The 15818-nt window shown below is 31.5% G+C and overlaps 1 protein-coding gene across 2 annotated transcripts; it reads right to left on the bottom strand.

Moving 5' to 3' along the window:
* Positions 1-8433: 8433 nt before the first annotated feature.
* LOC140979787 (MLO-like protein 6) lies at positions 8434-15696 on the bottom strand. 2 transcript variants are annotated; one of them, XM_073445354.1, is made up of 13 exons: positions 14245-14490; positions 14004-14120; positions 13641-13701; positions 13460-13548; positions 11839-11913; positions 11435-11529; positions 11084-11133; positions 10593-10633; positions 10302-10475; positions 10151-10186; positions 9787-9854; positions 9618-9678; positions 8434-9162 (listed from the first exon to the last, which is right to left on the bottom strand). In XM_073445354.1, the coding sequence occupies exons 1-13, from the start codon at positions 14488-14490 to the stop codon at positions 8692-8694; spliced, it is 1584 nt and encodes a 527-aa protein (XP_073301455.1). In that variant the 3' UTR covers positions 8434-8691. The 2 variants fall into 2 exon arrangements, with proteins under 2 accessions (XP_073301455.1, XP_073301454.1); XM_073445353.1 differs by lacking the exons at positions 13460-13548; positions 13641-13701; positions 14004-14120; positions 14245-14490 and adding exons at positions 14664-14752; positions 14845-14905; positions 15208-15324; positions 15451-15696 and having other exon boundaries at positions 8440-9162.
* Between the last annotated feature and the right edge of the window lie 122 nt (positions 15697-15818).

The raw sequence follows: 15818 nt of genomic DNA on the forward strand, positions 1-15818 counted from the left end.
GATTTTAGCTTATTTCTACAATTTTAATATATTTTGGATCTATTGTGCTTTCCAACCAAGGTTGGCGAGCCATTTCTAAAATTCCAACTAAGGGTTTAGTCGTCTCAAGAGCAAGCCAAAATTCCAGTGAGCCGCCATTTCTCCTTTCGACGAGGGTTTGCGCTTGCATTTTTCAAGTACATAGTTTTTAAATTTTTTTGGGACAATGCATTTGTATATAATTTTTTTCATTAGGGCTTATCTCATATTCATTTGTAGCTGTTGATTTCATCCAATTTTGGGGGTTAATTATTGTGATTCATTGATAAAAAAAAAAAAAAATTTTGAATCTTTGAAGATGATGATCCTACTGTGTTTCTGTGTGTGGAATGTGGATTTCTATTGGTGCATTGAAGAATCTTGATTTTTGGTAACTGTTTAAGTGCGTATGTATATGAATATTAATTTGTTGTAATTAATCAAAAATGTAAATGATGAAAATGGGTTGATGAAATAAGAGTTTGTGAGAATCCGAATTTAATTAACCAATATTTGACAAGAATTAGAAATAATTATTTTAAAGTGCAAAATAAAAATAATTAAATCATATAAATTTAATTGTGTTAAAAATATGTATTAGAAAATATCAGAATTATAGACGGAATTATAGCACATGGAAGTTGTAAATATACCAAGTCACATTCCAAAATTTTGGGCTAAATATTAAAATATTAAATATGTATTTATGTTTGTGGGCTTTTTTATGGGAGCCCAATTCATTTTCTTCCCCCTAACCTATGCGTCTTCTTCCCATTTCTCACGCCTCTTCCTCTGTATCTATCGTGCCTAGCTCTCTACCCTCGCTGCTCATCTCCTCGCCTCCAGAAATCGTAGTGTCTTCTTCCTTGAAGATAGTACAACAGCTCAAAAGTTGATTGAAGCAAGAGCAAGTAACAAGCTCCCTATTGAGCCCTTGCTGCTATCTTTTCTTTTCCAGCCTTTATTCTTGCTTCCATTATGTACTTAAGGGCTTGAAGATCTCATTTCCAACTCTATTTCGGTTCATAGGAAGCTTTTGAAGGAAATCTCTAAGCCTAGGGGTTCAATTTTTGTTCATGGAATTCTTATTGGGTTCTGTTATGAATTTGCAGCTTTTACTTTTGATTTTTTGTTTTATGCTTATTGTGCAATAAGAATCTCGACTTGTGGTTCAAATAGAAATTGTAGATCTATGTGTTATCTTTGAAATGAAACTTGAATCGTTAAATTCCATTAAGAATTTAATAAGTTATGCACGTTTTACTGAAACCGCTCAGTACAGACTTCAGTCCACGGATTGCGTGAGTAGCAGCGTGTTCTTGTTAATTCTGGGATTAATCTACTGAGATGATGTAAATGGTAATTTGTATTTGGATAAGAGTTTAGTAATTTTTTGATGGAAATAAATAATTTGCCACATGTTTTGGTAGCCAAAAAGCGCCAAGGAGTTCATAAATTATTGTGGTAATTTAATTTGAAGGTTAAGGTACGGATTGATCGATTCCTTACAACGTTTATAACGACGTGCAATTTAATTGATGTGAATCGATTGATTTTATGTGAATTATGTGATTATGTGCTCTTTGTACAATTTTTATGTATTTTTAAGATTATTCCTCATTTCTTAAATAAAAATGATTTTTAAATATATTAGAATAATCCATGGATTTATATGCACTGTTGAGCACACATTCGTATTGAGCCATAACTTCGTTGTTTCCGAGATTTCTGTTTACTCTGGAATGTGTTATTTAGAAATCAGAGCCAAGGGCGTTTAAGCGTCACACATCAGATGACTAGCGGAAGGACCGAGCATTTTAGGAGACTAACACCCCTGACGCAGATGTACAGGGCCGAGGGCGTATTTGACACGTCACAACCCTGGCACATGTTGCCACAGTTGTTGCTTTCTTTTCTTTGGATCCAGTTTGATACCTGAGATTATTTGGTACCCTACATGCATTGCATTGATTTCATTACATGTCATTTATATATGCTGTAATTTATTTGATCTCCGTACTGGGGTTTGACCTCTGTCCCTGGGGGCTGCTGTGGTTTGTTCTATGACTCCATAGCAGGTTATACATGTAAGGTCCAAAATGTGATGACGTAATCCAACTGCATGCAAATCTAGGAAAAGTAGAAAATGACTAATTGAATTTATTAAATGCGATAGGCATGTTTACATGTTTAAAATAGAGTCTGTTTACATGTTTAAAATAGAGTTTTATATTAGAATGCATAAAACTATGTTTTAAGGGTTATTCGAGACGCAATCGAAGAACGGAGATCGGGGACCATAGAGGGAAAATATTTTTATTAAATTATTATTTTTAATTATTTAATATATGGTATATTTTAAATGAGAATTTCAAAAATAAGGTTTTTTGATATGTTTTTACATGCCGATCGTATTTTAAACTGGTGATCAATTTTTGACGAAAATAAGGACTTTTTGGGAACTCGGATAATATTTTCGAAAACTTTCCTAAAAAAAATATTTTGCCTACACTATAAAGGACCTATTATAATAAGGTTATTGAGCCTAGATTTCTACTCAATTATTTATATCAAAAGATAGAGTTTCATAAACCCAAAACACTTCAACCACATGTTTAAAACACTAGAAACCTAAGGCTTTTCTCCTCCATCAGCACACCCACACACACATATTTTTTTTAAAGGACCATTCACGTGAATTCGAAGGGAAACTTCAGCAAGGTCTTCTCTCTCATCTCTCCGCCAACTGGTGTGCTGTCGTTGAGCTACCAAACTTAAATTCTAACTCTCTAAATAAAATTTGTGTAACGGTGAGCATGGTCAAATCTACAGGGAACTGGGATGATTTCTTTCGAGCAAAATACAATTAAAAGGGTGATTTTTGTACATAAATTAAATAAAATACTAAACTAAATTTATCCAAGAAAGGAAAATAATAAATTAAAATGATAATTAATCAACTAGAATAAAATGAAGAATTTAATATGAGGAAAAATATGATTCAAGGGAGTTCTACTATTTAATTATATCACTGTTCATCAACTAACAAATAATTTATTTAAGTTGTTCCAAGCAATTAACCTTAGAGTTATAGGGATAGCCGCTAAAATTCTTGTATTTTCCTAAATTAATTGATCGAACCCAGCATCCCGTCAAAACTTATCAATTACCAACTGGGCACGATAACATTCCATATTAATTAACGATAGCTTTTAGATTTGTGAAAAAAGTTAATCCTGAAATCTAACAACCGAGATAGCTACAATTGATAAATCCAGTTTTGTTGATTTATCCAGATTAAATATATTATGATAGCACAACACATCTAATATATGCTACTCGTGTACCAATCATTCATGACAATTATGGATAACTGAATTCATAGTTAACAGTAGAAAATCTTATATCAAATTAAATTATCAGATTAATCGATATATAATATTCATAGAATTAAATCATAAAAAATACTCGGAATAACAAGCATATTAAATCTAAGCACAAATACCTCACAGTGATAAATTAAACAGTAAAAACAACCCTTAAATTAGACTAAGAAATTAGCCAAGCATGGTTCGGTTTACAATCTCTATAAAAAATAAATAAAGAAAGGAAAAGTACTAGAATCGTGGAAAAAATTGGAGAGAAAATACTTGAGCCCTTTTCTTCTTCTTCTTTTTGTGTGTTGTTGGTGATTGTAGAATTCTCCTCTTACTCTTGCAGTTGCAACTTTCTTGATTCGCCTACTTTTTCTAAGTCCATATTACAGTGTTTGACCGTCCAATAGGCTTTATGTTCAATTTCTACAGACAAATGACATGTTTTTTTCCAAATACTAACCTGTAAGGGGACATCCTTAGTGGAGTTTTGTATGCCGTTCGATAAGCCCAAAGTGCATCATTTAGACGAAGGCTCCAAATTTTTCTTCCCGGATTGACGGTTTTTGATAGGATAGACTTGATCTCACAATTTGAAACTTCGGCCTGGCCATTCGTTTGTGGATGATAAGTAGTGGTCACTCTATGATGTACCCCATATTTCTTCAATAACGCTTCAATTGTTCGATTGCAAAATGAGTTCCTTGATCACTTATTAGCGCCCTTGGGATTCCAAACCTGCTGAAAATATTAGAATTGATAAAACCTGCAACCACTTTAGAATCATTAGTCCTAGTGGGTTTTGCTTCCACCCACTTCGAAACATAATCAACTGCCAGCAGTATGTAAATATAGCATCCCGATGAAGGGAACGATCCCATGAAGTCCATGCCCCAAATATAAAAAATATCACATACAAGAATTGGGTTCTGGGACATTTCATTTCTATGGGACAATGAACCAGTTCTTTGGCATCGCTCACAACTTTTACAGAACATATAAGCATCTTTAAACAGTGTTTCCCAATATAGCTTGCTATCCAAAATTTTTCTAACCGTTCGTTTTTGTCCAAAATGACCACCACATAATTATGACAAAAAACCAAAATTGATTTATGTTCATTTTCAGGAGCACATCTCCTAATCACTTGATCAGCAAAAAACTTCCATAAATTAGGTTCATCCCACACATAATATTTTGCTTCACAACGAATCTTTACTTTGCAGGATTTACTAAGAGTGTTAGGTAAAACTCCGGTAATGTCTGCATACCAAAGATTCGTATCTTTCACTTAAAACAATTGCTCATCTGGAAAAACTTCAGAAATAGGCAAAGCATCTTCGTCTTTCACCAGTCGGCTAAAATGATCAGCGACTGGGTTTTCAGTTCCTTTTCGATCCTTGATTTCGATGTCGAACTCTTGAAATATGAGTATCCATCTTATGAACCTTGGGTTTGACTCCTTTTTGGCCAGTAGATATTTCAATGCTGCATGATCAGAAAACACAATTACTTTAGAGCCAATAAAATATGATCGAAATTTATCTAGGGCAAAAACAATAGCTAAGAGCTCTTTTTACGTAGTGGTATAGTTGCACTGCGCATGATTCAACGTTTTTGAAGCATAATATATGACATGAATCCTCTTGTCAATTCACTAGCCTAAAACAGCTCCCACCGCATAATTGCTTGCGTCGCACATGATTTCAAAAGGCAAATTCCAGTCAAGTGGCTGGATTATGGGCTTTATGGTCAACATGTTCTTTAGTTTATCAAAAGCCTCCTTGCAATCTTCCCCAAAGTTGAAAAGTGTATCTTTTGGAGTAACTTGGACATTGGCAAATTAAGAACATTGGCCGTGGTAATAATGAGAGATACGACAAAAAAATGCAAACTATTACGAGCTTATCAATCATCATTAACCAATTGGGAAAACGAAAAATTTTTCCCAACTAGATTCTAAAATTGACGTCTCTAATACTACTTAAATGTCGCGCCCTGTGAGCGATATGTATAGACACACGATGTTGTTCAACAATCATATAATTGTAAAACTACAACCTCATAGCACAATATATACCAAAACTAATCAATGTCATAAATAGCTCAATATAATATTTTCTTTACAACGAAAAAATCCAAAAAAAAAATAGCATTGTGGAAACATTTTTCAACTTAATAAAAATTTTTTGAAATAACGTGACTAAACTAAATTCTTGAATTGAAACTTTTCATCACCAATCCCAAAATATATTTTGCTCCTCCTTCTCTACTCGTTCTTCATTCTTATCTGAGACAGAGAGTATGAGATGAGTGTTTTGTGAAATACTCAACAAGTGAGGGACGTTCTAGACACAAAACAACATACATATATAATTTAGAAATCTGTGCATAACATATCATAACTTGAATAGTAAATCATATTCATATTTCGTAATCTTGATATCATAACATAAATCATATTTAGCACTGAAATTCATCAACTTTCCATGGTTTATTGATAACAATCCCTAATTTTTAATGCTCTAAGTGAACGAGGTCATAACAGTGGTTATAATCCCACCACATAAGGGCCATAAATTTATCGTATTTGGGGTTCCTAGCCATATCTAGTTAAATCCTAACAATGCTCAAAACATAGAGTTATTTCAACACAACAAAACACAAAATGAATAACTCATGTTCGAACGAAACTTTCGAAAATTGAAATGATGCATAAAAGAATTAATTTAAAACATAAGTTCACTTACAAGAACATGTGTCCCAAATTATATATAAAAAAAACATACTTACCTTGATCTGGAATAATATGTGAAGAACTCAAAAATACAGAAGAATAACGCAACGGTACTTCAAAACACAGCAGCACTTTTAACTGGAAAATCAGTCACCTTGCAGAAGCCCTTGAGAATTATTTAACAGTTGGATCGAGTTTAAGCTTGCAGAATACATTCATAAGTAAGTCATTTAAATTATGAATGGTAGCTACACTACAATAAAAATGGCTTTTCGCAGCGCGCAAATTCGCTTTTCGCGGCGCACATTGCACGCTGGNCGCTAATTAGCGACCGAATTAAAATAACTGTCTCTAATTTTAGCGACGGTTTATGAAAAATCCGTCGCTAATCTTTTTATTACAATAAAAAAAATTACGTTTATAATTTAATAAATCTTAAAAAAAGGTACAATATAATAACAATATTCATATTAACTAACACTTAAAAATTTACAAAACATGGAACAAAAAACGTACCTTAAATCGAAACTAAAATTGCTTAAGAGAGAAAATTTTAAGTGTTATGAAGTGGTGTGGTAGGAAATGGATCGACTGGTGATATTTAAAGACATTTTACGACGGTTTTGTTTTTACCGTCGCTCTTAGCAACGGTTTTGTATTAAACCGTCGCTAGTGGCGACGGTTATTAAACTGTCGCGAATAGCGACGGATGTCTACCGTCGCTATTAGAGACGATTATTTATAACCGTCACTAATTTGAATTTTGCGACGGTTTTATTTAACTGTCACTAATTTTAGCGACGGTTTAACTAAAACCGTCGCTAATATAGCGACGGGTTGAAATAAATCGTCGCTAATATAAATATTGCGTCGGTTTTCAAAAAACCGTTGCTAAATATTAACGGCGCACATATACATGCACGCTGTTGTTTATATAATTTTTTAACGGCACACATAAACGCACGCTACGGATATTACTTATCCGCAGCGTGCTTTTAATGCACGCCGTTAATACTGTCAAGTGCAATAATATTAACAGCGCATATATGGGTGCACGTCGTTAAAAGTAATATTTGCAGCGTGCCATTGATGACGTGCTGCAGAAAATAATTTTTCTTGTAGTGCTAGGGATCTGGTTTAGAAGATGTTTGTACCATTTTATGGATGCAAAATAGTAGGTATGTTTTTTTCGTCTAGAATCTGAGCAGTTTTCTTGTAGAGGATGCACACAAACAATGAACTGTTGGATTTGGGTGAAGTTTTGATATGTTACTCGTAGCATTAGATAATATATTCTGAACGGTAGAGATTTGATTCCAAGCAATAGAGTGATTGAAATAATTTTTCGAATGTGGATAGCACTTCAATGACTGCAATAGCACTTCGATCAAATCTTCGAACTCTTGCACAAGGTGGATCTCGAAATTTTCAGTATTTATTGTTTGGGAAAGGTGTGATTTCGAAGGGAGACAGGGGTGCTGCCTTATTATAGGGGAGTGCATGTAGTACTGGAGATGAACTTGAACTCTATTTTTATCATCAATTCAAATTTCGAATTCATGACAAATTACTATCTGGATTTTTTAAATTTTTGTTGCGGATAGATGAATATCATGATCCTTTCATGTTTAAATTTGAGCTTTAAATTTGAATTCTTCTTTGATAGGTTGTACTCAAAGATTGGGTTCTTGATCTTCTTGAAAGCTTTTATTTTTCAATTTTGAAAATTCCCATATTGCACTCTCCATATCTTGCAAATTAATTATCCAACCAGCTTGGTGTATATAATATCAAAATCTGCATACTTATAATCTCCTTATCGTGTTGATCACTTATCTTGAAGTACTAATCTTGATATATACACTTTTTTCAAAATTCATGTATGGCAAAAACTTGTGTGAGACGGTCTCACGGGTCGTATTTGTGAGACGGATCTCTTATTTGGGTCATCAATGAAATAGTATTACTTTTTATGTTAAGAGTATTACATTATATTGTGAATATGGATAGGGCTGACACATCTCACAGATTAAAATCCGTGAAACGATCTCACATGAGACCCACTCTTCATGTATTTATATGGTTGAAGTTTCGAATATCTTGGATACAATTATCCAAACAAACTTGAAAACTTATCCAATACAATTTCGAGTACTTAAAAATACCGAGTTCGAAAATTTGCGGGTTTTACATAGCAGCTAGCAATGTTGGTTAGCAATCAGTATGAATAAGCCGGATGGGTAATTCACTTAATGCTAACAAGTTCCTTAATTATTTATCGCTTAGACATATTTGATATTTACTACTCCACATTACCAATAAAAATGAGTTAAAAAGTGAGTGAGTTCAACTTCAGCATCTTAATTCTCTAATATCAGATAAGTAACTTTTTACAATTTACGAAAAGAGGCAGCGTAAATATATGGTACTTAAAATCGAAACGAAAAATTTGAAGAAAGAAAAACGAAACTTTATTTTTAGCTATAACTCAGATTTCCTTCAAGTGTAGACATGATTCCTTGTGTTCCAAAATCCTATCATGTCAAGTCCAACATTGCTATATCATGCTTTGGTTCTCTTCTCGAATGAGAAATCCTTCCTCCCATCAAAATTTACCTCTACGCGTTCATTCGATGGCAGTGGCAACGGTGCAACTTGGGACGAACCATGATCCAGGTTGATCTCCTCCTCTTGAACCATATAATGTCCTAACTCAACATGATGTTGAAAAGCCGAAGATCCGTCACCTTTATGAAAGTGGGTGGGAGATGGCGATCCCTCAGGGTCCCAATGTTCCAAATAGTAGCTTGATTTGTGAGGTGAAGTCTGGAGACTGTCCATATCACTCTTGTGGTTGCGCAATAGATGAACGGGCGACATGCCGTGTGAAGGCGTCGGGGGCATGCTTGACATTGGTGTGACAGATGTCGAATGCTTGTTGTGTTTGATGTGTTTCTTTGCTGTGTGGTGCCAGTTTCTTAGGGCGGTCGCGATTCGTTCGTTGAATATAGTTGGTCTCATGGATGATCCCATCTATTGGAACAAAGAGTTATCACACCATTATTCATGCTCACACAAGGAAAAGCTAGGGTTTTACCTTCTTGCTCGTAAAATATCGAATGATTTTTTTTATATATAAATATATTTGGGTGACAAGCCCTTGAATTCGTGACGATGGATTTATATATATATTTAGCATGTGTTATAATTTATTTATTTTTCAGTCATACTTTAATTTTGGTTTAATGAACTTTTATGACATGGAGGTCAAAGTCTGAATGGTATATGAAAACATTTAATGGTTTCCTTTTCCCAAAAGTCACATATGCTTCAATTATAGTTTAAATGATTTTTTCATTGAAAAAATTATATGCCAATTATTCAAACAAGAGATTTATTTATTATCATTATCAATTTTTTGAAATATTCGATTTTTCATATATAATTTATAAAATCTTTATAATATATCTAATGAAATATACACATACCTGAGTCACAAGGGCATATAAAGGGAGTGTGACATAGCTACACAAAATCTGGATCAGAATCCTGTTGATTAAAAAGAAAATGGCAACTTGTTAGTAATAAAAAATATATAATTAAATTTATCATAAAGTCAAATATATCGACTATGGAATATTTTCAAATGAGACTGACCCCATTGAAATTCTGATTACGATGTCCTCCACATGCTCATGGAAACAAGATCTTAGCCCAAATTCATACTATCCAAAGGAATAAAAAAAATTGTCAAGATCAACAAATTGAAGAATGGGTTCAAAATTCTATTTATATATTTCTACAAAAAAAAAAAAAAAGCCCTCTCCGAAATTTCAAATTTAAGTGAATTTTATAAATATTTAGTTAATATGAGAACTTGAAAATTATTTTTAATCCTTGTAAAGATTCTTAACTAAGATTGCGACCATAGATTTTTTGCGATTATTTAACGTATGACGAAAGTATAAAATTATATTTTTACAGAGAACTATACAAAATTAACTTGTTGCATGAGACTTACTGTTGTCCAGACGAAGAACGCCATTTGAAATGCATTCTGAAATGATACATACATAGAACCAAACTTAGCCTTGCACATTAACTAATACAAACTAAAAAAAACCAAGATTTCTATGTTTCCATTTCAATTTTAAAAAACAATAATTAATTACCTGGAAGAGCACAAAATTAATTAGGTAAAGAATGAGTCGAGGGCGATTGAACCAGAAAAGATCGTCGCCTGGCTGAACAACGGGGACTCCCTTAACTACTTCACCGCGCTCTTGAATACTAAGTCCCATTTTTGTTATTATCACTTGTAGCTTTGTTCCCACAAGCAATATAATCTGCATATAATTTAATTTCCAATGTTTTAATTAATTCTCTGTAAATTAATTTAATGAAAACTTTTAAATCAAACATATGGTAATTGTTTAGTAGAACTTCGAATGGTATTTGCTTACAATCAATGGGATGAATGGTAACCAAAAATATGAGTACCAGCCTGTTACATAAATGTGTACAATATTTCGTCAGAGACAGGAGGAAGCCTCCATGCCAAATAAATAAACTATATATATTTACATAATATTATTATATAATGGGATAAATTTTTAGAAAAATATTTTAGTAATTTTGATATTGTTGTAGGCTTTTAAATGAAAAAAATAACTTTTTAATGGGCTACTTTTGTTCATCTTATAAATTATGAACTCTAAGTGTAAGAATAAATGTTTACTGAAAATACCCTAAAGGTAAGTTAAACTCAACCGAATTTTAATTTAGATACTAATTTCCTATCCAATGTTGATTCAAAGGCGAAAATCAACCGATTTTTTAGATATTAATTTGGAACCGAAATCGTTTCAACGTCTCTTGTTTAGTTTTTAATGATGAATTAATAAGAGGGATTAATAGTGTAAAGAATTTCATGTAATAGATTAGTATAACTTACCGTGAGTGTTGAAGAGTAAGAACAGCACGGCAAAAAACCAGATTGGTGGACTGAAAATTAAAGATAAAATCTTTGTAAATGAAATCACATAACATGTAATTTTTTTTAAAAAAAATAAAAATTGATGATTCTAATATTAGACACGTTGTAAATAAGATAATATATAAAATATAAGTTTTTGAAATAATATTCAACGTCGAATAAATAGCATTTGAAAAATGTGTAAGAAATGTAGAGAATTTTCTGGGGATTATCTTGTGAAGAAACAAAATTTTCAATAAATATTAATGCATTCATTTAAGGAAATGAAATTAAAAAAAAAAAAGAAAGAAAAGAAAAAGAAATACTGACCTTATTCCAACCACAACTTTGAAGTCTTCTTCTAATGACCTCTTGATATACTTCTGAAAATCAAAATTTGTTTGGCTGTGTGGAGCCAAGTGCGCCTGAAAAATATACAAAATAAGAATCAATTTTCAAATACTTTTTTTAAAAAAATATATATATAATATCAATTTGTTTTTTATTTAGTTTTTATAAAGATAAAACTCGTTGTCGTTATATTTTTCAGGCTAACGTAAACGTTGACCAAATAAGCCGCACTGAGCAAACTCTATGCGACAAGTTTATCCGAAAAAATATTGGTAGAGAGAATATATCGAACTCTCGACCGTCAACTTGGATAACCCCTCAAAAACATCAACAGCATGTTTTTTAAAACATACTTCACATGATATTTCTTTAATTAAACTTACCATGATAAATCCATGGCGGAGAGTCAAGTAATCAACTTTGGGCACAGATCGTACGAATTGTCTAAAAAAACAAACCTGTAAAAAAAAATAATGTTATTAAATTGTGATTTTAATTTTACATTATAGAATAAGCAGTACTAAATATATATGCTACATTTGTCTTCTTACCAGTTTAATAAAAATACGTGCCAAATTCAAAAGAAATTATATTAAATAACGTGAGCGGAAATTCTCTGATGGTTTTCACCTCGATAAGAGCAAATGATCAATAAATTCTTGTCTCAACATTTAAATTTATATTCACTCTCCGTTAGATTGATTTTTTGCTCTCTAAGTAACACAAAAAATGTTTCTATACTTTCTGGACCAACAAGTGTTTTTTCGGATGAAATTCTGTATAAAACATTACAAATATAGAACAAATATATAATATTTCAGAATTAAATGTTTAGATATGATGTTAGTATATAAATTTTAAATACCTAAACATATATAACAAAATTTGATATTAATGACACGTCTTTTTCAAATGGAAATTCGGTACAAAACCATGAAAAACTATTATTAATATATGATATTTGAGTACTAAATATTTTTAATCTGACACTAATATATGATTTCTGAGTACTCAAATATGTATAACATATTTTGGTATTAATATAAAAAATTTTGGTATTAATCTTTTGTATTCAAAATCTTATCTTTTGTACTAAATCTAAGACAATTTCTTCTGAAATATCATATACATATATGTTCCAGATTTTCAATGTTTTATACCGAATTTCATAAGAAAAAATAATTTTGGGTCCAAGGAGTGCAGAAACATTTTTTTGTGTGAATCAGTGATTGCAGAGAAAATTTCAGTTTGACAGAAACTGAACACATATTTAACTATGTTTTTTTGGAGATTTAAACCTTTCCATAATTTTATAACTTGGCCGGAAATCACCCCCAATCGAGGAAAGGGTCAACGAAATGTTCGCATATTATCAAANTGTATATGTCAAACAATCAAACCTCTTATAAAATGTAAATGATCGAGTCGATCTGTTTCATAAATATAAATATATAAGATCATCTCACAAGAAACCTACCGTTAATTAAATAACCAAAACCCGAGATTTATTTGGACGCATTAAGACATGAAATGTTGCCATCAATTAGGAGTGATAAAAATAAACGGAAGTCAAGTGTGATGAATTAGTCTAATTGCAAGAAAAAATATATGTTTGGCAAAGTCAGACGTTAAGAGACTTACTGGACAAATTATTTAGCCAGCCGTGGGTCTTATACGTCGATCTACCCAGTCTTCTTTTGAATATTTCAAAAGTTAATTATTTATAACCATTAATTTTTCTCTTTTTATTGACTATTTCATAATCTATATATAATCCAAGAAACAGTGGTCAAAATCCGTTACGTTATATCAAAATTTAACATAAAATTTTAAATATTATAAGTTTTCCTCGATCCCATCAAAATAAATTTTTTCTTATTTCCCTTTTTAAAATTTAATTTTAATTTTAATTTTAACACAAATTAATCCATCACAAGTATATATATATATATATATATATATATAATTTCCATAACGAAAATCAGAAATTAGATTTGAACTTACAATCCAAAGAGAAAGAGGCGTTTTGCTCCAGAAGCTCATGTGTCTCCTTCCGAATGATATTTCTCTAGCGAACCTGAAACTCTCCGGATCTGCACTTTTTCAATGATTTCATTAAAATAAAATTTATTCTATTTTAATTCGGAATATATTAATTTGAATATTTTCATCCAAATTAAATCACCATTTGAAAATTGGTATTCAGCCGTTCTTGTTTCTTTTTCCCATGCTTTCCATCTCCTCATCTAAAATTATAAATTAAAGGAAGAACAATTAATATATATTAAAATTTTCACATATATATTTATGGATATGCATATATTAAATTTTATATAATTTGTTAAAAGCAAGTGTCTATTACCATCCATATTTATAGGAATTGAATTTCATCGAATGGGAAATTTTAAACTATATATAATAAAAATAAATAGTCTTTAATTATACTAAAAACCTTTGAAAAGTATATTATAAAATTAATTAAAGAAAGGACGATTATAATCGAATTAAATAATATATAATTAGAGTATATTTGTATAATAATTAATACCTTCAATCTTCCCAAGGCTAAAGTGATAATACAGTAGAGGACATGGAAAATAGCAAGAACAAAGATGAAAATGTGCAGCTGATGGATTCCATATGCAGAAACAAATGTCACTTTTCCCTGCAATTTTACGTACGCATATTAATCAATTAAATTAAGCTATTTATATATTTACGTAGCAATATTTTAATATATATATATATTATATATGCATATGATGTAATGTATCCAAAATGATTGGGACCTCGGCTCCACATTTTTCAGTTTTGGCAGAGGCCAAGAATCTCCGATGAGCGCCGTCGCCGTCTCCGCCGTCAGTGGTCAGAAGTTTCCGGCCCTTTCCGTCCAGGAGAGTCGTCTCGGGGTATTTTTCTGATTCTTGCCTCTTGCTGCATGGATGCCACGTGGCAGCCGCTTCCTCCGATATGCATATCTCGGCAATAAGATTTTGTCCGACCGTCAGCAGTAAGGAGATGAATCCCAGCAGCATCAACTCTTAAATCCCAAAAACAAAATCGACAAAAATACAAATATATAAAACTTTTACTTAATTTCTTGAAAGTTAAATGATTAATTTATACAAATATACATATATATATACATATATATATATATATATATATAATTTCCATAACGAAAATCAGAAATTAGATTTGAACTTACAATCCAAAGAGAAAGGGGCGTTTTGCTCCAGAAGCTCATGTGTCTCCTTCCGAATGATGTTTCTCTAGCGAACCTGAATCTCTCCGGATCTGCAATATTTCAATGATTTCATTAAAATAAAATTTATTCTATTTTAATTCGGAATATATTAATTTGAATATTTTCATCCAAATTAAATCACCATTTGAAAATTGGTATTCAGCCGTTCTTGTTTCTTTTTCCCATGCTTTCCATCTCCTCATCTAAAATTATAAATTAAAGGAAGAACAATTAATATATATTAAAATTTTCACATATATATTTATGGATATGCATATATTAAATTTTATATAATTTGTTAAAAGCAAGTGTCTATTACCATCCATATTTATAGGAATTGAATTTCATCGAATGGGAAATTTTAAACTATATATAATAAAAATAAATAGTCTTTAATTATACTAAAAACCTTTGAAAAGTATATTATAAAATTAATTAAAGAAAGGACGATTATAATCGAATTAAATAATATATAATTAGAGTATATTTGTATAATAATTAATACCTTCAATCTTCCCAAGGCTAAAGTGATAATACAGTAGAGGACATGGAAAATAGCAAGAACAAAGATGAAAATGTGCAGCTGATGGATTCCATATGCAGAAACAAATGTCACTTTTCCCTGCAATTTTACGTACGCATATTAATCAATTAAATTAAGCTATTTATATATTTACGTAGCAATATTTTAATATATATATATATATTATATATGCATATGATGTAATGTATCCAAAATGATTGGGACCTCGGCTCCACATTTTTCAGTTTTGGCAGAGGCCAAGAATCTCCGATGAGCGCCGTCGCCGTCTCCGCCGTCAGTGGTCAGAAGTTTCCGGCCCTTTCCGTCCAGGAGAGTCGTCTCGGGGTATTTTTCTGATTCTTGCCTCTTGCTGCATGGATGCCACGTGGCAGCCGCTTCCTCCGATATGCATATCTCGGCAATAAGATTTTGTCCGACCGTCAGCAGTAAGGAGATGAATCCCAGCAGCATCAACTCTTAAATCCCAAAAACAAAATCGACAAAAATACAAATATATAAAACTTTTACTTAATTTCTTGAAAGTTAAATGATTAATTTATACAAATATACATATATATATACATATATATATA

Source organism: Primulina huaijiensis, chromosome 6, assembly GCF_012295235.1.
Source record: "Primulina huaijiensis isolate GDHJ02 chromosome 6, ASM1229523v2, whole genome shotgun sequence".
NCBI lineage: Eukaryota > Viridiplantae > Streptophyta > Magnoliopsida > Lamiales > Gesneriaceae > Primulina > Primulina huaijiensis.

Coding starts and splice junctions, on each gene's coding strand:
- LOC140979787 (XM_073445354.1), bottom strand. CDS start 14,490: ATGCTGCTGGGATTCATCTCCTTACTGCTGACGGTCGGACAAAATCTT. Junction 10,187..10,301: donor TTAATTTTGTGCTCTTCCAG/GTAATTAATTAT, acceptor GTATCATTTCAG/AATGCATTTCAAATGGCGTT. Junction 9,679..9,786: donor GTAATCAGAATTTCAATGGG/GTCAGTCTCATT, acceptor TTTAATCAACAG/GATTCTGATCCAGATTTTGT.